The following is a 22015-nucleotide window of genomic DNA, read 5'->3' as shown; positions in this document are numbered from 1 at the left end:
GCTCCTGACCTCATTACAACATTGGTTCTAACAAGGACAAAAGAGCTGAACTTGAGGTGAGGTGAGTGTGACTGCCCTTGACATCAAGACCGAATTTGACCAAGTATGGCATCAAGGAGCCCTAGCAAAACTGGAGTCAATGGGAATCGGGGTGGAAACTCTCCGCTGGTTGGAGCACAAAGGAAGAAGGTTGTGGTTGTTGGAAGTTAATCATCTCAGCTCCAGGACATTACTGAGGAGTTCCTCAGGTTAGTGTCCGAGGCCCAACCAGCTTCAGCTGCTTCATGAATGACCTTCCTTCAATCAGAAGGTCACAAGTTGGGGATGTTCGTTGGTGATTGTGCAATGTTCAGCAACATTCGTGATTCCGCAGATACTGAAGCAGTCTGTGTAGAAATGCAGCAAGACCTGGACAATATCCAGGTTGGGCTGATAAGTGGCAAGTAACATTCGCGCCACACAAGTGCCAGGTAATGACCATCTCCAACAAGAGAGAATCTAACTGTCTCCCCTTGACATTCAACGGCATTACGATCGCTGAATCCCCCACTATCAACATCCTGGGGGTTACCACTGACCAGAAACTGAACTGGAGTACCCATATAAATACCGTGGCTACAAGAGCAGGTCAGAGGCTAAGAATCCTACGGCGAGTAACTCACCTCCTGACTCCCCAAAGCCTGTCCACCATCTACAAGACAAAAGTTAGGAGTGTGATGGAATACTCTCCACTTGCCTGGATGGGTGCAGCTCCAACAACACTAAAGAAGCTCGACACCATCCAGGACAAAGCAGCCCACTTGATTGGCACCCCATCCACAAACATTCACTCCCTCCACCACCGAAGCACAGTGGCAGCAGTGTGTACCATCTATAAGATGCACAGCAGCAACACACCAAGGCTCCATAGGCAGCACCTTCCAAACTCACGACCTCTGCCACTTACAAGGACAAGGACAACAGATGCGTGGGAACACCACCACCAGCAAATTCCCCTCCAAGTCACACACCATCCTGGCTTGGAACTATATCGCCGTTCCTTCACTGTCGCTGGGTCAAAATCCTGAAACTTCCTTCCTAATAGCACTGTGGGTCCACCTACCCCACATGGACTGCAGAAGTTCAAGAAGGCAGCTCACCACCACTTTCTCGAATGGGAAATAAATGCTGGCCTGGCCAGCGACGCCCACATCCCATGAAATAAATTTTTAAACATTATACCGACAGACCTACAAACAGAAGTGCCAGGATTGTGATGGGTGTAGACATAGGGCCTCAAGGGTCAGTGCATCTGCAATATTTGACCCTTCATGAATTTATGTTAATCATCTAAACTGTTGAGCATTCTGAGAAACATTCACTTCTTCTACTTTGGCCTCCTTATCTCGAGAGACAATGGGTAAGCGCCTGGAGGTGGTCAGTGCTGTGTGGAGCATCGCCTGGAGTGGCTATAAAGGCCAATTCTAGAGTGACAGGCTCTTCCACAGGTGCTGCAGAAAAATTTATTTGTCGGGGCTGTTACACAGTTGGCTCTCCCCTTGCGCTTCTGTCTTTTTTCCGGCCAACTGCTAAGTCTCTTCGACTTGCCACACTTTAGCCCCGCCTTTATGGCTGCCCGCCAGCTCTGGCGAACGCTGGCAACTGACTCCCACGACTTGTGATCAATGTCACGGGACTTCATGTCGTGTTTGCAGACGTCTTTAAAGCGGAGACATGGACGGCCAGTGGGTTTGATACCAGTGACGAGCTCGCTGTACAATGTGTCTTTGGGGATCCTGCCATCTTCCATGCGGCTCACATGGCCAAGCCATCTCGAGCACCGCTGACTCAGTAGTGTGTATAAGCTGGGGATGTTGGCCGCCTCAAGGACGTCTGTGTTGGAGATACGGTCCTGCCACCTGATGCCAAGTATTCTCTGGAGGCAGCGAAGATGGAATGAATTGAGACGTCGCTCTTGGCTGACATACGTTGTCCAGGCCTCGCTGCCATAGAGCAAGGTACTGAGGACACAGGCTTGATACACTCGGACTTTTATGTTCAGTGTCAGTGCGCCATTTTCCCACACTCTCTTGGCCAGTCTGGACATAGCAGTGGAAGCCTTTCCCATGCGCTTGTTGATTTCTGCATCTAGAGACAGGTTACTGGTGATAGTTGAGCCTAGGTGGGTGAACTCTTGAACCACTTCCAGAGCGTGGTCGCCAATATTGATGGATGGAGCATTTCTGACATCCTGCCCCATGATGTTCGTTTTCTTGAGGCTGATGGTTAGGCCAAATTCGTTGCAGGCAGCCGCAAACCTGTCGATGAGACTCTGCAGACACTCTTCAGTGTGAGATGTTAAAGCAGCATCGTCAGCAAAGAGGAGTTCCCTGATGAGGACTTTCCGTACTTTGGACTTCGCTGTTAGATGGGCAAGGTTGAACAACCTGCCCCCTGATCTTGTGTGGAGGAAAATTCCTTCTTCTGAAGACTTGAACGCATGTGAGAGCAGCAGGGAGAAAAAAATCCCAAAAGGCGTGGGTGCGAGAACACAGCCCTGTTTCACGCCACTCAGGATAGGAAAGGGGCCTGATGAGGTGCCGCTATGTTGAATTGTGCCTTTCATATGGTCATGGAATGAGGTGATGATACTGAGTAGCTTTGGTGGACATCCAATCTTTTCTAGTAGTCTGAAGAGACCACGTCTGCTGACGTGGTCGAAGGCTTTGGTGAGATCAATGAAAGCAATGTAGAGGGGCATCTGTTGATCGCGGCATTTCTCCTGTATCTGACGAAGGGAGAACAGCATGTCAACGGTCGATCTCTCTGCACGAAAGCCACACTGTGCCTCAGGGTAGACGCGCTCGGCCAGCTTCTGGAGCCTGTTTAAAGCGACTCGAGCAAAGACTTTCCCCACTATGCTGAGCAGGGAGATTCCACGGTAGTTGTTGCAGTCACCGCGGTCACCTTTGTTTTTATAGAGGATGATGATATTGGCATCGCGCATGTCCTGAGGTACTGCTCCCTCGTCCCAGCACAGGCAAAGCAGTTCATGTAGTGCTGAGAGTATAGCAGGCTTGGCACTCTTGATTATTTCAGGGGTAATGCTGTCCTTCCCAGGGGCTTTTCCGCTGGCTAGAGAATCAATGGCATCACTGTGTTCCGATTTTGTTGGCTGTATGTCCAGCTCATCCATGACTGGTAGAGGCTGGGCTGCATTGAGGGCAGTCTCAGTGACAACATTCTCCCTGGAGTAAAGTTCTAGGGAGTGCTCAACCCAGCGGTCCATTTGCTTGCATTGGTCAGTGATTATGTCCCCTGATTTAGATTTGAGGGGGGAGCGATCTTCTTGATGGTTGGCCCAAAAGCTCTCTTAATGCCATCATACATTCCTCTGATGATTCCGGTGTTTGAGGCCAGCTGAATATGACTGCATAGGTGTTGCCAGTAGTCATTTGTGCAGCTTCTGGCTGTTCTTTGTGCAGTGCTTCTGGCTGCTTTAAATGCTACGGATGTTAACTTGCTGGGGGCTTTCTTGTAGTTCAACAGTGCAATGCGCTTAGTGGCTATGACAGGTTCCAGCTCTTCAGTATGAGATTGAAACCAGTCTGCATTCCTCTTCGCACGGTTGCCGTAGGTGATCAAAGCTGACTCATAGATGGCGTCTCTGATGTGGGCCCACTTGGTCTCAGCATCCCCTGTGGGAGGGCTTTGAAGGGTTGATACAAGTGAATTTAGAAATTTTTATAACAGCTGTGGATGAGAAATTCTGCTCGTGTTGATGCGCGGGTGGCCCTTCTGCTTGGAATTATGCAACTTCATTGGTCTGAGTCTAACCTTGCTGCACACCAGGGAGTGGTCGGTGTCACAGTCCGCACTGTGGAAGCTGCGTGTGATTTGAACACTGTTTAAGGAGGCTCACCTTGTGACGATGAGGTCTAGCTGGTGCCAACGACACGATCTTGGGTGCCTCCATGACACCTGGTGACAGGGTTTAGTGTGAAAGAACGAGTTGGTGATGCAGAGGTTATATTTAGTTTTGAGATACAGCACTGAAACAGGCCCTTCGGCCCACTGAGTCTGTGCCGACCATCAACCATCCAGTTATACTAATCCTACACTAATCCCATATTCCTACCACATACACACCTGTCCCTATATTTCCCTACCACCTACCTATACTAGGGACAATTGCTAATGGCCAATTTACCTATCAACCTGCAAGTCTTTGGCATGTGGGAGGAAACCGGAGCACCCGGAGGAAACCCACGCAGACACAGGGAGAACTTGCAAACTCCACACAGGCAGTACCCAGAATTGAACCCAGGTCGCTGGAGCTGTGAGGCTGCGCCACTGTGCCGCCCTAGAAAGCCTGTTGTTCTGAGCTCTGTCTGCTGCAAATGATAGGTACACAACTCAAGCAGTCTCTGCCCATTCTCATTCATCCTTCCAACGCCATAGCGCCCAAGGCAGGAGGGCCATGAGTCATGGTCGGCCCCAACCCTGGCATTAAAGTCCCCCAGCAGGAACAGGTGTTCGGTGTTGGGGATGCTACTAATGATATTATGGAGTTCCTTGTCGAACTGGTCTTTACATTCAGGTGGGGAGCAGAGTGTTGGAGCATAGATGCTGAGTAGGTGTACTGGACCAGAGGTGGTGAGCAGTCGGATGGACAGTATGCGTTCCGAGCCATTTGAGGGAGGCTCTATCATGCTGAGCAAGGAGTTTCTGATGACGAAGCCCACTCCATGCTGTCTTGGTTCTTCAGGATCCCTGCTCTGCCAGAAGAAGGTGTAGTCTTGCTCTGCTCGAGATCCACTCGCTGGGAGGCGTGTCTCCTGAAGTGCTGCAATGTCTACATTGAGTCTGCTGAGCTCGTTGTTCATGATGGCGGTCTTCCGAGAATCGTTGATTTGTGTCAGGTCTTCCGACAGGCCAGGACACATGGTTCTGACGTTCCAGTTTGCAAAGCGAAGGGCTGGTACCTTCTTCCCTTTTTTCATGTTGTTTGGTGCGGTGTTGCAGTCCACTTTTCGGGCAATGACCCTGAGCTCCAAGCACCCATTAAAGCAGGTGGACTGTAGCGGGACAGAACCTTATTGACCATTCACTGTATAGTGCTATTTAAATAGTAACAGCAGCAAAGAATAATAAAGCAAAGTATAGAATAAAGAAAATCCAAAAAGTACAAAAATGGAAGACTATCCAGAAAAACCAAAGGGATATAGCCAAATGTATTTTAGAACATACAAAAAAGCAATTTTAATAGGAATTCAACTAACAGTCTACCTTTAAGTAGTCTGTTTTACACAGACTGGTTCAGCTCTTCTCACTTGCCCATTTAATGTGGGAAAAATGTGTTCTCTGTGCGGAACCTCACCTGAAGACATGAAATTCATTATGGAACTAAATGTAACTAAATATTCCATGATATTTAGACTCACACATGACTGTAGCCAAGTCTCATTCTGCAACCGCCCCCCCTAAAAATAATCATGTACGGCAAAATGCCAGGACTTTCAAACCTGCATCTGCCACCAATGAGGCACCATGCAATTAGCAGAGCCTTGGATAATTGTTTACTGTTTAACTGTTTAAGTAATACTAATAGATGCAAAATATCCTGCTTTTCTATATTACCTTGAATGACTCTGAATACCCCCTGCTTGTCCATCTCCACTGCCAAGTTCATTAATCTGCAGTCATTCACTGGAACTGTTTCCATGGCATCTGTATCCAAGAGTCCATAAACCATGATAGGTAGGTCAAGGGTCTGACCAACCTCAATCTCTACTCGGGATTGGACAAACTCTATACTGACTGGCCTCAGCACATTGACCTAAGGATCATATAAAACACTGATTTAAATCTATAACATAAACTAGAGTAAATATTACTTCAGGTTAATTCATTCATATAACTCATACGGCAAGACTTTCCGGAGTCTGTGCCCAGGCACACTACACTGGGACCCCGCAATAACGCAGTCCACACCTTAAGGCTGCAGCATAAGCATGACCGCATTACAAAGCACCAGTCCAGTAACTAGAATAATGAAACAAACAAATGAAGACAATCAATTCAAATAAATTAAATTTCATTTCTTCTGGTAACAGAAATGTGAATATACATGTACAATCGGACTATTGAATAATCACAGTCATTATTGATTGGATGGACGCGTGTTGAAGAAAGCTGTAATTTTTAGCTGTTCACATTTACTCCTTGCCTCTGCTAGATGTAGGATGTTCTGAAATTGGTAAGGCCAGGTGGGTGATGGCATAGCTAGCTTCCACTGTTCACTCCCCAACTGTTCACAGCAAGTGTTTTTGTTTTATTTATCAAATAAACATAGAGTGACAGGTTTTCTTGTAGGCTTAAAACGACAGATTAAATATTTATTAAACAGAACTCATTATTCCCTGAAAATGTTTGCAACATTAGTCACGCATGCATTCACTCTCACATGCACTCTCAAGAGAAGATAAATAGAAAAGTGCAGGGTAAGAGGAGCTCAGAGTTCAGGTTGTAAAAGTCTATTGTTTCAGGATTAACCTGTGTGATCCCCTCAGCTAGCTTCCAACTTGTCTCCGTAGGGTTCAACTGTGCTGGCTGGAACCAATCTCTCTCTCTGTCTCAGCCTTGCTGGAATTCAAAAATTGCTTTTTTGTTGTTCTAATTTTTATATCTGTTCAGTTTGGGTCTGTATTTTCATCGCTGCATTTCTTGTGAGCGTGCCAAATTGTGTCACACTTACAGCAGTTGATATTTCGTTGGCTTCCAACCATCTTAGTGATTCTTCTAGGTTTTTGTCATCATCTGTCATTGTCTCATTGGTAGGTTCTTAGGCATTGATATTCAGCCATGCATTGATGCCATCAGTATCTAATTGGGCTCCAGGCTCAGACCTGGTGTTATTTAGATCATGGGCATTGAATCCATTGAAATCCACAACCCACTTCTCGCTTTCAAGTATTTTTTCTTCAGTGACGCCTTTGAAATCCTTTTGTTGTCGTTATTGGTTTCTGTCTCGAATGTAGCACCCAAGGCATGTTTCTGGAATTTTTGATATGGTCGATTACCATGTTACCAGGTTTTCTGGGGGTGGGTGTGCAGGACAGTTGTCAAGCAGCAAGGTGGCCTTCTTTGGTAGCTTGTTCCGTCTGAGTTGTTTTCTGTTGTTTGGTACAAATTCATGGTGGAACCAGTCTTGGAAAACTGATGAAGTCATCCAAGCTTTAGAAAATACGATTGAGAACTAGGCTGAATGTAGACGGTCCAAAGGGGAAGTGAAAAAGCAAATAAGAGAAGCAAAGAGTGAGCATGAAAAGAGACTGGCAGCTAGAATTAAAGGAAACCCCAAATTTTCTGTAGGCATATAAATAGTAAAAGGGTGGTAAAAGGAGGAGTGGGGCTGATTCGGAACCAGAAAGGGGATTTACACATGGGGACAGAGGGCATAGTTGAGGGATTAAATGAATACTTTGCATCTGTCTTTACCAAGGAAGATGCAACCCAGACAATGTTGAAAGCGGAGGTAAATCAAAAACTAGAGGGGTTTAAAATTAATAGAGGCAGTATTAGACAGGCTGTCTATACTTAAAGTGGATAAAGCACCAGGACCAGATGAGATGCATCCAAGGATACGGAGGGAAGTGAGGGTGGAAATTGCAGAAGCACTGGCCTTAATTTTTCAGTCTTCCTTAGACTCGGGGGTGTTGCCAGAGGACTGGAGAATTGCAAACGTTACACCCTTGTTTAAAAATGGGAGTAAAGAGAAGCCCAGCAATTACAGGCCAGTCAGTTTAACTTTGGTGGTGGAAAAACCTCTAGAAAAAATAATTCAGGACTAAATCAATAGTCACGTGGACAAATGCGAGTTAATTAAGGAAAGTCAGCAAGGATTTCTTAAGGGAAAAACATGTTTAACTAACTTGCTGGACTTTTTTTGAGGAGGTGAGAGAGAGGGTTGATGAGGGCAATGCTGCTGATGTGGTGGACGCGGACTTTCAAAAGACATTCGATACTGTGTCACACAACAGACTTGCGAGAAAACCTGTAGCTCATGGAATAAAAGGGACGGTAGCAACATGGATATAAAACTGGCTGAGTGACAGGAAACAAAGAGTAGTGGTTAATGGATGCTTTTCGGGCGCAAGGAAGGTTTGTAGTGGAGTTCCCCGAGGTCACTGTTGGGACCCTTGTTTTCTTTGATATATATTAATGACCGAGACCTTGATGTACAGGGCACAATTTCAAGGTTTGCAGATGATACGAAACTTGGCAGCATTGTGAACTGTGAGGAGGGTAGTATAGAAATTCAAAAGGACATAGACAATTTGGTGGAATGGGCACACAGGTGGCAGATGAAGTTCAATGCAGAGAAATGTGAAGCGATTCATTTTGTTAGGAAAAACATGGTCAGACAATATAGAATAAAGGGTACAATTCTAAAGGGGGTGCAGAAGCAGAGGGACCTAAGTGTATATGTGCATAAGTCATTGAAGGTGGCAGGATAGATTGAGAGAGCGGTTAATGAAGCATACAGTTATTTGGGCTTTATTAATAGGGACATAGAGTACAAGAGCAAGGAAGTCATGTTGAATTGTATAAGACACTAGTTCGGCCACAACTGGAGTATGCATCCAATTCTGGGCGCCACACTTGAGGAAAGATGTGAGGGTATTGGAGAAAGTACAGAAAAGATTCACGAGAATGATTCCAGGGATGAGGAATTTCAGTTATGAAGACAGATTGGAGAAGTTAGGACTGTTTTCCTTGGAGAAGAGAAGGCTGAGAGGTGATTTGATAGAGGTATTCAAAATCATGAGAGGTCTGGACAGATAGAGAAAAACTGTTCCCACTCGTGAAAGGATTGAGAACGAGAGGGCACAGATTTAAAGTATTTGGTAACAGAAGCAAAAGTGACAGGAGGAAAACCTTTTTTTTTTTACACAGCAAGTGGTTAAAGTCTGGAATGCACTGCCAGAGAACGTGGTGGAGGCAGGTTCAATAGAAGCATTCAAAAGGGAATTAGACCATTATATGAAAAGGAAGGATGTGCAGGATTATGGGGAGAAGGCAGGGGAATGGAACTGAGGGAGTTGCTCTTTCAGAGAGCCGGTGTGGACACGATGGGCCGATTGGCCTCCTTCTGCACTGTAACAATTCTGTGATTCTTTAGCACTACTTGATCGTTGGCAGAGTAGTGATTTTAGGTTTAGATGATGGAAGCAGCGTGGTTTGGCATATTTTCAGATGACTATTTATTCTTTGCTGTATCCTTCATGTAAAATCGTCTTGAATTCAGCAGGAAATGATACTGCGCTGGCCCGTCCATGGACAGTTGTTCTCTTCTTATAGAAACTTGCGAATGCCATGCTGGTTCTTGAATCTTGCTAACCAGTCTTTGCTGGCTCCAAACTCTACTGGGGCGCAGGTATTTTCATTCTTTTGGTGGCAAAACATCTTAGCCTGAACTTGAATAACAAGACCGGACACTGGTACACCCCCGGCTCTCTGCTGCGTGAACTACGTGTATACGGCTTCAACGAGAGGTGGGTTGTTGGCATTTCGGGCTTTCTTTCTTGCTTCGTGTTTGGCCACCTTTGTTTACCTCCATGGAGGTCAATCATCTGAGCTGCAGGAGTTCCTCAGGGTAGTGTCCCAGGCCCAACCATCTTCAGCTGCTTCATCAATGACCTTCTTTCAATCATAAGGTCAGAAGTGGGGATGTTTGCTGATGATTGCACAATGTTCAGCACCATTCGCAGCTCCTCAGATACTGAAGCAGTCTGTGTAGATATGCAGCAAGGCCTGGACAATATCCAGGCTTGGGTTGATAAGTGGCGGGCAATGACCATCTCCAACGAGAGAGAATCTAATCATCTCCCCCTGACATTCAATGGCATTACCATCGCGAATCCCCCACTATCAACATCCTAGGGGCTACCATTGACCAGAAACTGAACTGCAGTAGCCATATAAATATTGTGGCTACAAGAGCAGGTCAGGAATCCTGCGGTGAGTAACTCACCTCCTGACTCTCCAAAGCCTGTCCACCAATTACAAGGCACAAGTCAGGAATGTGATGGAATACTCTCCACTTGCCTGGATGGGTGCAGCTCCAACAACACTCAAGAACTCGACACCATCCAGGACAAAGCAGCCCGCTTGATTGGCACCCCATCCACAAACATTCACTCCCTCCACCACCGACACACGGTGGCGGCAGTTTGTACCATCTACAAGATATACTGCAGCAATGCACCAAGGCTCCTTAGACAGCACCTTCCAAACCTGCGACCTCTACCAATTAGAAGGACAAGGGCAGCAAATACATGGGAACACCACCACCTGCAAGTTCCCCTCCAAGTCACACACCATCCTGACTTGGAACTACATCGCTGTTCCTTCACTGTCGCTGGGTCAAAATCCTGGAACTTCCTTCCTAACAGCACTGTGGGTCTACCTACCCCAAATGGACTGCAGCAGTTCAAGGCGGCAGCTCACCATCACTTTCTCAAGGGCAATTAGGGATGGGCAATAAATGCTGGCCAGCGACACCCACATCCCATGAATTAATTTTTTAAAAACCCTTCTCAACTTCCATTCATCTTTAAGTCACCAATGAAGTGTTGATTCAGCAATCCCCACTCTCTGCGAAACAGATGCTTGTGTAGCGCCTTCCTTGGTCTGGGCAATGATTTTCAGCTTCTTGGCAACGGTGTCAGATTTTCTCATTCATGATTCAGTACACATGATTTTGCGTTGGTCATTATATGGGTATTGGTGCATGTTTGACCCGTATTTATAGAGAAAAACAGCACTTCCGTCAGGAGCTGCCATCTCACTGGCTGGTTCTAAATCATTTGTGGAGCATTTATACTTCAACAATGTTCTAAAATACATTCCGAAATGATAAAATTTAAATGAAAAATTTGGGGTGCAAGATGGGTCCACATTATAGCAGGGTCCCAGTGTATTAGTTTAAATGGAAAGGAAATAGATGGGTTCCTATACAGATATGTCCAAAATGGCAAATATTCAAATATCTGATAATCTAGTGCACCAACTCACAAACCCAGAAAAATCTCTATACAGTTGCTTTGGATAACAAAATAGTAGTGCACTACCTACCTTTTCACTCACTTATCAAAACACCTTTATTTTTGATTTCTAGACTAAACATTAGGAAAATTCATCACACTTCTCGTTCTTGCAGCAAACTGAGTAAGAGTTTTATTCCATCAATCAACGATACCACAATTTATAAAACTTCCTGGAGTGTACAGAAGCAGGAAGTGATTGCACTTACTAAATGCCCAATAAGCGTGTGACAACAAGCAATGCATCGTGCAGGTCTATGCCAGGTTTCCTGGCAATTGCCAGTATGCCTTCATTATGTGCCAGCCTTTAATCCCTCCTCTCTTTCACCCTGAGCATCGAGTTAGAGGGTGGCTGCTGGGCACAATGGTTATTCTCTTCAAACCTGGCTAATGACACCTCTTCGCATGCAACGCACAGATACAGCGATGAAGTACAATCAGGGCCACTTGAGCCATGACAGAAAAGGCTACAGGCATCCTGAAGCAATGTTTCTGCTGTTAAGATAGGTGTGGAGATGTCCTGCAATACAGCCCCCAAAGAGTCTCCAAGATCATCAATGTCTCCTCTATACTGCACAACTTTGCCATCCAGAAGGACCAAGCTATTGAACCAGCTGTAAAGGAAGATGTGGAGGCAAGTTGCATGGGTGGCAGGAAGAAACTCAGGATGATGAGGAAGAGCAAGGCCCTCCTATCCTTACAGCAACTCATCCAAAAGCACTTTGGCTGAAAAGATATTATTTCCTGTACCAACTGTCCCTCCCAACATCAGTTCAGTCCTTCCAACACCCTTATAACTGCAATGAACCCCAACTCAAGAATGGGGCTTTCAAACAGAATACATTGGGCTGGATGTTAAACCAAAAAAAAGAATGCCCACTCACAAGGGCTGCACGTCGTGGAGCCGCCGTGATTCAAAACTCCGTGGCTCATTAGCATGGTCACGGCGCCCGCCCCCCGCACCCACATAACACGGGCGGCAGGCTGAACAATGTCATAAACAGAGTCAGCTGATGACTCATCAGGTGCTGGCACCATATTTAAATGGCAGTGAACCCTGCAGTCAGACAGATCCAATTTGAAAACCTTTGTGCTGAAGCTGAGAAGCCAGCACAGGAGCTCCTGAAGGACACTGAAACCAGGACACCAGCAAGGCACAGGAGATGGCAGAGGAGCAAAGAAGTGTGGCCCCATGGTTCAGCGATGCCTCCCTGCTCCCTCTGGCTGCAAAGGCAAGGTGGGAGGTCCTTTTCCCCAGCGATGGCAAGAGGCCCTCCCACCTGACCAAGCAAGCCTGGATGGAGATTGCAGAGGAGGTAAGTTGCCACCGCAACTGGTTCCAGTGCCACAAGAGGATGAACGATCTCATTCGCTTGGCAAAGGTAAATGGCACTTTTCTTTAGGCCTCATCTAACCCGGGTTTTCCTACAGAGTGGTAGATGGGTGCCACTGCTGTGTCAAACACAGGGAGGCTGGGCGGGGAGGATTGATGCCACATGGGGGTCTGCATGTATGAAAGAGTCAATCCCTCATTTGCACACCAGAGCATGGCACCTACATGGCAGGCTGGGTCTGTGTGACAGACTGACTGTCACCCACCTTTTGTTGTTGTGCCCCTGTTGTGCAAAGTGTCATGTAGTTGTATACCAACATTTAACATCTGCATCCTTGCTCTTCCAGGCAAATAGTGCACACAATGCGAGGGAATCCTCCAAGACTGGAGGAGGGGTGCATGACATCCGACCACTGACACAGGCTGAGCAGGAAGCCCTCAAACTACGTGGGGGTCATGGAAGGCGTCCAGTTTCAGAAGTGGAGCTTGGGCTTCCGGGGTGATCATTCATCTCTTGACAAACACAATTGTTACCAGAAACTTTTCGTTACTGGACACAATGCCATAATGTTAGTGATATGTACACCAGTGAACCTAAAACTGTGCTCTTCACATTGTCTCTTGCATTATCTCCGAAGTGGCATCAGAGGCCCCGGAGAGTGCCAGCGCCACTGAGGGGACAAACTCAGACGAAGCACCGTCTCATGACACTCCCGCACCTGCCACCAGCGCAGAGACACTCATTTCAGTGAGAATGTATTCAGCTCCAGAGTCTGGGTCACAAGCTGGTGAGAGCACCATACACGTGCCCGAGCAGCTGGTTGAGGCCGAGCCATCTGAGGCTTCTGAGAGTCGGAGGACTGTGGGTGGCTGGGCCCATGCTGAGCCCCAGGGCACGCTGGAGCTGCAGGGAGAGGCAAGGCAACAACTGGTGGAGATGCCAAAGGCCATGTGCAACCATGAGCGGACGATGGGGGCGGGGGGGGCAGTCCATTCAGGCCACGAGAGCTGTAATGTTCCGGGAAAATGAGCGCATAGCTTCCTCCATGGACAGGATGGCGACCCTCATGGAGAGCTACATGCCACAGATGTGTGCTGACCTGCAAACCATCGCCTCAGCCATGAGCTGGATGCAGCAGTGGCTAGGTGACAGAGGGACCAGGGGTCTGGACACTGTTTCTGCACCTGGTCCTTCTCAGGAGAGCAGCGAGGTTCCCAAGAGCCTTGTGAGGGAGAAAGTGAGCCATCCGTCCATATGTGGGGTCTCCCCTCAGGACGATTCAAATGTGGACGCTGGCTCCTCAGCCCCTCTGCTGGTGAGTCCAGCTCCAGCAGCCATGAAGTCTGAGGAGGGCCTCAGGCAGCCGGGGCCCTCCAGGCCTCGGCAGCCAGAGGATGACCACCCAAGTCGTCCAAAGCCAAAGGGCATCCTGATCAGCAGCCTGCTTCTCGTCAAGCTGCGAACAGGTGTCTCCTTTTTATGTGTTAATGACGCATGCCAGCATGTGCAGACTATGTCTCCTCCCATGACATCATTGCCCTGGTAAAACATCGTCATGCCAATATGCATGGTGAATGCACTGCATGGTGCAGTCACATGGGCAATAGCTCAGTCATCTGCTGCCAGTAATAATGGTGACACAGATGCCACAGATGCAGCAGGGTGCTCTGCGAGGTGGGGAGAATATTCTGCTCCTCAGGGTAATGGAAACACTCAGCAATAAGGTGTTGCCGAACATCCCTTGCTCTTTGCTCGCCCTGCCTGCGATGTCTCGATGATCTCTGTCCTCCCATGCGCATATGCTGCTGCACCTCCTCTGTGACCTTAGCGTCCCAGCATGTCTCCTGCTCCTGTCTCCACCTTTCCTGCAAGGCCTCCCCCCTCTGTATTGCGAATTTGTGCAGAGCGCATCACACAGCAACAATGCGCGCTACCCTTCAGGCCAATGGCCTGCTCGATGGTAGCTCGAGTTGAGCCCTGCCAGACGTTGTATCTCCGCTCTGTATTGCTGGTGGTATTTCTCACCAATGTCCGGAGCCATGTCCCCAAAAAGCCACCCCTGGATCTAAGCTGGGACAGTGAAGAGCATTGGCACCTGGGTCCAGCGCAGGATGAATGAGTCATGGCAGCTGCCTGGAAAGTGGGCACACACTTGCATGAAATGTTTCCTGTGGTCACATACTGGCTGCTGGTTGAGTGAGTACAAGCTCTTTCTATTCAGGAATGCAGCTGGCTGTCCGACAGGAGCCTGGATGGCCACATGTGTATAGTCGGTGAACCCTTGCACCTATGGGACTCCCGCGATGGCCCCAAATCCGACAGCCCTTTGGGACTGACTCAGGGTCTGTCCCGAAGCACATATCCAGCGGCCCTCCTGTACAAGCCATTTGTGACCTCTCTGATGCAGCTGTGCACTGATGACTGTGAAACGCCACACAGGTCGCCAGTGGCTCTCTGGAATGATGCGGAGGCGTAGAAGGAAAAGCTGTGGTGACTTTGAGGGCCACAGGCATAAGGTGTCCAGCAAACTTCTTATCTGCAGGTCATCATTTAGCAGGGCACAGAGATGCGACACCGCCTCTCTGGACAACCGCAACCGCCTCTGACACTGGCACTCTGACAATGTGCCGATATGTCATGCGGGGCCTGCAGACCCATTGTATTAACAGGCATCGATAGCGCCATGGTGGCTGCTGCTGCTCCCTTCCATGTGGGCTCTACCTGCCTGTTGATTCGTCCTCTGGCAGATATGGCTCCTCACAGCACTTGGATCGAGAGAGACAGGATGGTCCAGCCCCATCTGAATGCTGCAGGTGAACTCGGTGCCTTCAATGGATCAATGGCAACTATCAGGGCAGACAGTGATGTACATTGGGTGCTTCAGCTGCGTTCAACCATCACCTATATGGCATGGTATGACATCGCCCATACTAGTTTTGCCGTACGTCCGAATGAAGATCACAACTTGCTGCCTGAATCGCTGCGGCCTGCATATTAATGAATGGTAAGTACAATTTACATATTTTAATGCAGGTCCCGTCACCGAGCAGCAAGGGGACCACCACAGGGCCTCACTGCCGCCGCCGAGATTGTCGAACCTGCCGGTGTCGGGCCTCATCCGTTGCAATCTTCATGTTCCCTTTGCCACCGTTCTCGGCGTCAGAGACCTTACAAAATTCAGCCCATTGTGTGGTCATCAATTACTAAACAAACTCTGTACAAGAAAAGTTTCAAAAAAAGAATAATCTTTACAACATCATTGACTATACTTCCTCCATTTGGTGTTTCTGTAAGTACTCATCTACCTATTCTCATGCTCCTATGAGATGCCTCCCCCAACCTCTCCAATGTGATACAGAAGGTTTCTGAGCCTACAATGAGGGAACATCATATAGCTATAGCCAGCGACTTTAAGGAGGGCAGGCGTGAGAAGGCGTGGCAGCAGACTGTAGTACTTTGGCTATTGCCGAGGTAATTTGGACAACTGGCTTTGCACCAGGACTGGCAGTGAATGAGGGGGTAGCGGGACAGCAGACATGCGGTCATCTTGCACCTCTCCCATGGTGCCAATACCACCTGCATAGGGCACCACCTCAGCAATCCCACTGATTAGAGGAATAGCAGACAGTAGGAGTGCTTTGACATATTGGAAGCCCCTATCAATGCTGGTCTTCAAACTTAGAAAGCTGCAGAAAATGGTGGAGCCCACAGCCTGCGTGTCCTTGCTACGTGAAGCTGACAGATGCTACCACTGGTGCCAGAAACCCCTGAATAGGGGCTCAAATGAAGCCTGAATAGAGATCACCATATGCTCTACAGAAGTCTGCAGTGACTCGATGTTATGCTTGAATGTTATACACAATTTACAAACCCACATTTTCCATCATGTTGTGTAGTCACACCCACCTTTACCACAATAGGCAGTTCACTGCACCAGACAATTCCTGGTATGCAGATACTACTTCTGAAAGCTGTGCGCTGGAAGTTATCAACTTTGTCCTCTACGGGCAAAGATGTATACTCGCTTTCTAATGAGCTGTATCCTCTCCTCTTGCATACGTGGGTGGTACATCAACCAGTACTGACTCCTCCAAGTCACTATCTAAAGGTCAGGGGGATCACGTTTTAAGCTGCTGTTGGCAAATTTAGAAGTGAGTGACAGTGACAGTACATCTTTAGTTGCAGATTCTTCTTCCTCCTCGATTACCAATGGACCCAGGACATCTGGCCCTGGAAAGAGGGAAGAGAGAAATTTGTTTCAGCTGAACTCGCCCTCTGCAACAGTGTGGTTGTCCCTCCTACAGGATTTCCAGAGCAATATCTTCAGCAAATGGCAGCATGTGAAATAAATTAGTCCCTCTTCCTGTGCAGGTCCTCTCTCTAACAATGTGCAGTAACTTGTCCTGCAAGAGGAAAGGGATTGCATTAGTGAGTGTGGAAGAGTTCTGAACATCTGTGTGTACAGGTAGAATAGTTCGTCTGATGTATGAAGCATCAACTGCATACAAGGTCATTAATTGAGAGCAGTGGAAGCATTTGGAAGTGGGAGCAAGAGGCCCATTGAAGGGTGTCGCAATGACAGAATGAGAGGAATGTGAAGTGAGGGAGGTCAACCATTTTACTGCTGTTGTGATGAAGGCCTTTGTTGACAATGACAGCAAAACTGCGAATGAGAGTCTCACCTTAGCACCTGGGTCAGGTCACTGAATTCTTTCTGCACTGCTTCCAGGTCTGAGTAGCTAAACATCCAAAAATGACCACCTTTTTCCCTGGTGGGACATTTTTCTCCCATCTGATGTAAATAGGACATTCTTCCCTTACTCCCTTCACCATAACCTCCGAGACATTACTGCAGAATCTTACTGCTTTCTCAGTCAGCATTTTATGTCTTCCATTACACAAGCAGCCTTCAGTTAATCTCCACAATGAAGACTCTCACCTCTCACAGATGCAGGTCAATCAGCATGGATACCAGCCCATCTAAAGTACATCTCCCTTACCCCCTCCCACAGGTGAGATGTCCGATTACCAGCATGACTCATGCAGACAGCTCCTGCAAATTCAAATGAGGCACAAACCTTTGAGTGAGTGTTGTGCCCATGTTAACTGCAAGTTGAAAGCCCTTTAAGGAAGGACAAGAAGAAAGTGGAACATAAAAATTTTGTGTGGACTTCAAAGAGAACAAGATCTTAGACCTTCGAATCGGCATTACTTAACACCAGTGCTATCTCACTAATTTTAAATGGGTTAACATTAGCCTTAAAATTAACAGATTGAAAATCTGGACTTTAACATTAAATGATTAAGGAAACCATTCTTTAAAACTTACTTGCATTTCACCAAAGTGAATTGGATTTTCCACATCCCTAGCCTGTATAATGCTGAAGCCTCGGTTATCACCAGTTGCTATCAAGCCTTTTACTGTCACCAGAGCAACAGTTTCATTACCTGATGACCATGTAAAGTTCCCACTTCCACCTTTAACCTGTAGAATACAAACACATGTTTAAGATATTTTATAAAACATACTTGTGCAGTCCATGCAATAAAAACAAGTTAGGGATAATCTTCTAACCTTGTGCTCCAGATGGGGAGCTTCACTTGCCAAGAACCTCAGCTGTTGGGAGTGCATAGTGGAAATTCTGGTATGTTATAAACTATTTTCCTACTATGCACACACAATGGAAATTCCAGCAAACATTCATGGCAATCAAGATTGCTCATTGGAAGCAATAGATCAGAAAGTTAACCATGTAACAGAAGCATTTATGTAGCAGTATGTTTCTGAGCAATCCAGTGTGTCCTCAGATGTAAAGTAAATCTTTTAACTAAATGTCAGTTTTCTGCTGTTTTTTAAAGGAACAGAAACAATGAAAAAGCAAGATAATTCATAGAATCATATGGTACAGAAGAAACCCATTCAGTCCAACATGTCTGCCGGTTCCTTGAAACAGTTTTCTAATTAGTTCCACTTCCCAGCTTTATGCCGATAGCCCTGCAAACTTCTCCTTTTCAAGTATACATCCAATTCCCTATAGAAAGTTACTGCTGAATCTGCCTCCCCCACCCTTTCAGACAGTGCATTCCAGATAACTTGCACCATAATAAAAATCTAACTTCTCCCCTGGATTCTTTCGGCAATTTACTTAAATCTGTATCCTCTGGTATTGATCCTTCTGCCAGTTGAAACAGTTCCTTCCTATCTAATCTAGTAAAATACTTCTAATTTTGAAAATCTTCATCAAATCCCCCCATAACCTTCTCTTCTCTAAGGAGAACAATCCCAGCTTCTTAAATCTTTCCACAATTCCTTCATCCCTGGTAGCATTTTGGAAAACCTCCTCAGCATTCTCCCCAAGCCCTTGATATCCTTCCTAAAGTGTGGTGCCCAGAACTGGACAAAGTACTCTGAGGTCTAACCAGTGAGTTATAAAGATTTAACATAAATTTCTTACTTTTGTACTCTAAGCGTCTATGCATATAGCAAAAGATCCCATATACTTTATCAGCTTGCCCTTCCATCTTCAAAGAATTGTGTTTGCAAATCCCCAGGTCTTTCTGTTCTTGCAACGCTTTAAAATTCTACCTTTTAAGTTACATTGCCTCTACTCATTTTTCCTTCCAAAATGCATCATTTCATACTTCTTTGCATTTATTTTAATCTGCTATGTGCCTGCCCATTTCACCAGTTCTGAGAGTATCCTTCAGTGTTTATTAGTTTATTACTTTATTACTTTATAATTCACTAGTAAAAGGTGTTTACTACCTGCGGGATGTTTGTCTGCAAACATCTTTCAGATGTGTGGCTGGACAGGTGTTAAGTCATGGACCTCATCAAATCATCAATACCATTCCATGGTCCTGGTTTCATCCCTTGCTTTCAGGAAAGGTAGCCCAGCTATACTTCAACAGTAACTTTAAAGTAGTAGTAAATGAATTTATCTTGTGCTAAAATCTACCAATTACTCACAGGGATAATGGCAATTTATAATAAAGATCCTGAAATGTGGCTGCAGTAAATCAATAAGCCAAACCTTGGATTGAATTTGCTGCAATACAGCACAGCTACACCACTCTTACAGAAATGCAACAAATCAACAGCAAAAAAAAACTAATACAAGGGTAAGTACATAGTGATTATACCTTTACATGGAATTCTCTCTTTAAGGTTCATGAAACTTCCCAACTGAAGCTGTTCCAATGAAGAGTAATGCTAGAACCGGAACTGAAATCTGATTTATAATGTAATTTACATCTTCCTATTTTTGATGCATCTTGTAAACATTTATGTGCTATGGGAAGTGCTGTAACACGCTTCTACCAAATCCAATGCCTGAAGTTATACTATTATACAACCCAAGGTAGGCAAGCCAAGCAGCTAGCCCACTGCTAAGTGACCTCAGAACTTCACATAACCTGCTTACTAAGTTATATCCATGGCCGATACCACCAGCTATACCAGTAATTGTTTTGTATTTGTATTCTGTACACATGCTTCTATGAATCATGGTGCAATTCACATCATAATGGAGTCCCATCATTGATAAATTGAATATGTCACTGGCATCAACACTGTGATGCCAGATAATATAAGCATAGACCTTTCATGTTTCTGTCACTGGGTTTGTTAAATACATGAGGACTCTGTTGTAAACTTCCACATACAAATTATTTATGACTAGGCTCCTTTTAATTAGGATAGAGTTTAGCAAATCAATTTTGATCTATTGTCAATTATTTCACTCTTTCCCCCATGCTACTTTGAATGAGTTACATAGTGATTGACGTCTCAATCCACCATGCTTTTTGATGTATTGCACATCTGTCTATTTGTGTAAATTATAGAAGGTTCTGTAAATTAAGGTGCAATTCACGCATTCTCGGAGTGCTGTACCTGAATTAGATGTCGATAACTTCGGGGTTTGGGATGCCAAGGGAACACAAGTATACTTGGTCTCAGGACTATTGGTTTATAAATAATTACTTCTTGATGGTTGGTAATGGGAGAAATCAGGTTCTATAACAAGATAAAACAAAAATTAAGCAAGCAAAACACGTCACATTTTTAAGCCAGCTGAACTTATGATACCTAAAAGTGCTATCATTTTGATCTTTGCATCAACAATTGTGTTTATGTATAGCAATTACTTTGACAAATGAAATATCATTTTTGAACAGCTGTCTATTTAATATTGTCACTGATAATTGACTCACAGCAATTTGGCATACGTAAAATTGTTACTTATGAAAGGGTGAAGCAGAATTAAGCAATGTATTAAAAAGGCACCTCAACAGAATATAATTAAGTCAGGATGAGAAAGAAACAGACAAGCTGCTAGGGCAAAGGCAGGATTAGGGAGTGAAGGTTGATAGCTGGGATCTGTATAGACTTCACAATCAGCGAACTATGGAATGTTTGACGAATGTGAAACAAAGAGATAATGGACTCAGGCTGGAGACATCTGGAGTGGGCACTGATAAAGACTAGAACAGTGTATTCAATAGAGTGCATGATTGATCATCCATTGTTTGACCATATTGCGTGAGAAAAACAGTATATAAGTTCGTATCCTTGTGGTGTAAAATTAGAGCACTATCATGGACTGCCCCAGATGAACTCTCCTTGCATATGCTTGAATAAATGATCAAAATGTGTACCCGAGTTCCCTCAGGTGATTAAGTTGTCCCTGAACACTTATGTGCCCAAAATCTGTCAAAACATAACTGCTTAAAAGATATTTAAAATAGGTGTGTGTGTTGTTATGAAAGTGACTGTTTTGTTAAAACACAATTTTTAAAAAGGAATTTTTAGTTAAGCTAAATAAATGTTTCAATCAAGGACAGTGAGGGCTGCATTGGCAACAGTGTTACTGTTTGTCACCTGGTTTGGGCTAGGCTTAGGGCAGAAGCCATGGCAACAGGGGCAGAAAATTGACAACTCTCCTTTGATTAGCCAAGCCTAGTAACAGGCACAGAACATCTGGATGGGCAAAAACTGTCAAGCTGTTCAGTTGTTAGTGCGTACAACAAGCCTGGAGAAGTCAAGAAAGAACAGAAAACCACAATCCAGCTTCATTTTCCACTTTCTGAAGGATCCTGTGAAGTCCACTGTGAATTTGTCTAATTTCCTGTATTTCAAGAAGGCCTGCTAAATTACTTTCAATGCTGTCTGAAGAGAACTAATTTCTGGTAGATTCTAAAGATCCTAAAAATTTGTGTGCTCAGAAGGTTGGACTATATGCCAGTTTGGAACAACATATCTCATCTGTTATTTACTTCAGAAAAAAAAAACAGCAAGTGATCTATTTGGGGGTTTTTGTCTGTCACAGAGCTCTGATCTAAAAATCCTTTTTTATTTTTTCCAGTTGACTGATTTATGTATAGGAATATATATATAAATATATATATGTGTGTGCGTGTGAGTGCAAATGTGAAGGGACTAAGGTAATAAGGGACTTTCAAATTGGTTAAGGTAGAAAAGAGGACATCTTAAAATTTAATGTTGAATATTTTAAAATTTGATCTAAGTGCTATTGTTTTACTTCATTACTAGTTAAGTCTTGTTTTATAATAAACTGTTTATTTTGTTGTTCA

General features: G+C 45.4%; 1 protein-coding gene across 1 annotated transcript in view; it reads right to left on the bottom strand.

Moving 5' to 3' along the window:
- Nucleotides 1–22015, bottom strand: part of LOC137346445 (nuclear pore membrane glycoprotein 210-like) — a 163191-nt gene that overhangs the window by 102553 nt on the left and 38623 nt on the right. The window contains exons 11-25 of the mRNA XM_068009894.1: nt 20316–20438; nt 17751–17906; nt 16724–16824; nt 15918–16026; nt 15497–15588; nt 15323–15408; nt 14759–14957; nt 13713–14000; nt 13140–13324; nt 11972–12071; nt 11416–11701; nt 9351–9510; nt 7070–7197; nt 5620–5818; nt 3606–3677 (exon numbers count right to left, since the gene is read on the bottom strand). Coding sequence (XP_067865995.1) covers nt 3606–3677; nt 5620–5818; nt 7070–7197; nt 9351–9510; nt 11416–11701; nt 11972–12071; nt 13140–13324; nt 13713–14000; nt 14759–14957; nt 15323–15408; nt 15497–15588; nt 15918–16026; nt 16724–16824; nt 17751–17906; nt 20316–20438 — 2284 coding nt within the window. The remainder of the gene's footprint in view (nt 1–3605; nt 3678–5619; nt 5819–7069; nt 7198–9350; nt 9511–11415; nt 11702–11971; nt 12072–13139; nt 13325–13712; nt 14001–14758; nt 14958–15322; nt 15409–15496; nt 15589–15917; nt 16027–16723; nt 16825–17750; nt 17907–20315; nt 20439–22015) is intronic.

The sequence above is a fragment of the Heterodontus francisci genome, chromosome 30 (genome assembly GCF_036365525.1).
Source record: "Heterodontus francisci isolate sHetFra1 chromosome 30, sHetFra1.hap1, whole genome shotgun sequence".
Taxonomy (NCBI): Eukaryota; Metazoa; Chordata; class Chondrichthyes; order Heterodontiformes; family Heterodontidae; genus Heterodontus; species Heterodontus francisci.
This window is presented reverse-complemented; position numbering and strand designations above follow the sequence as displayed.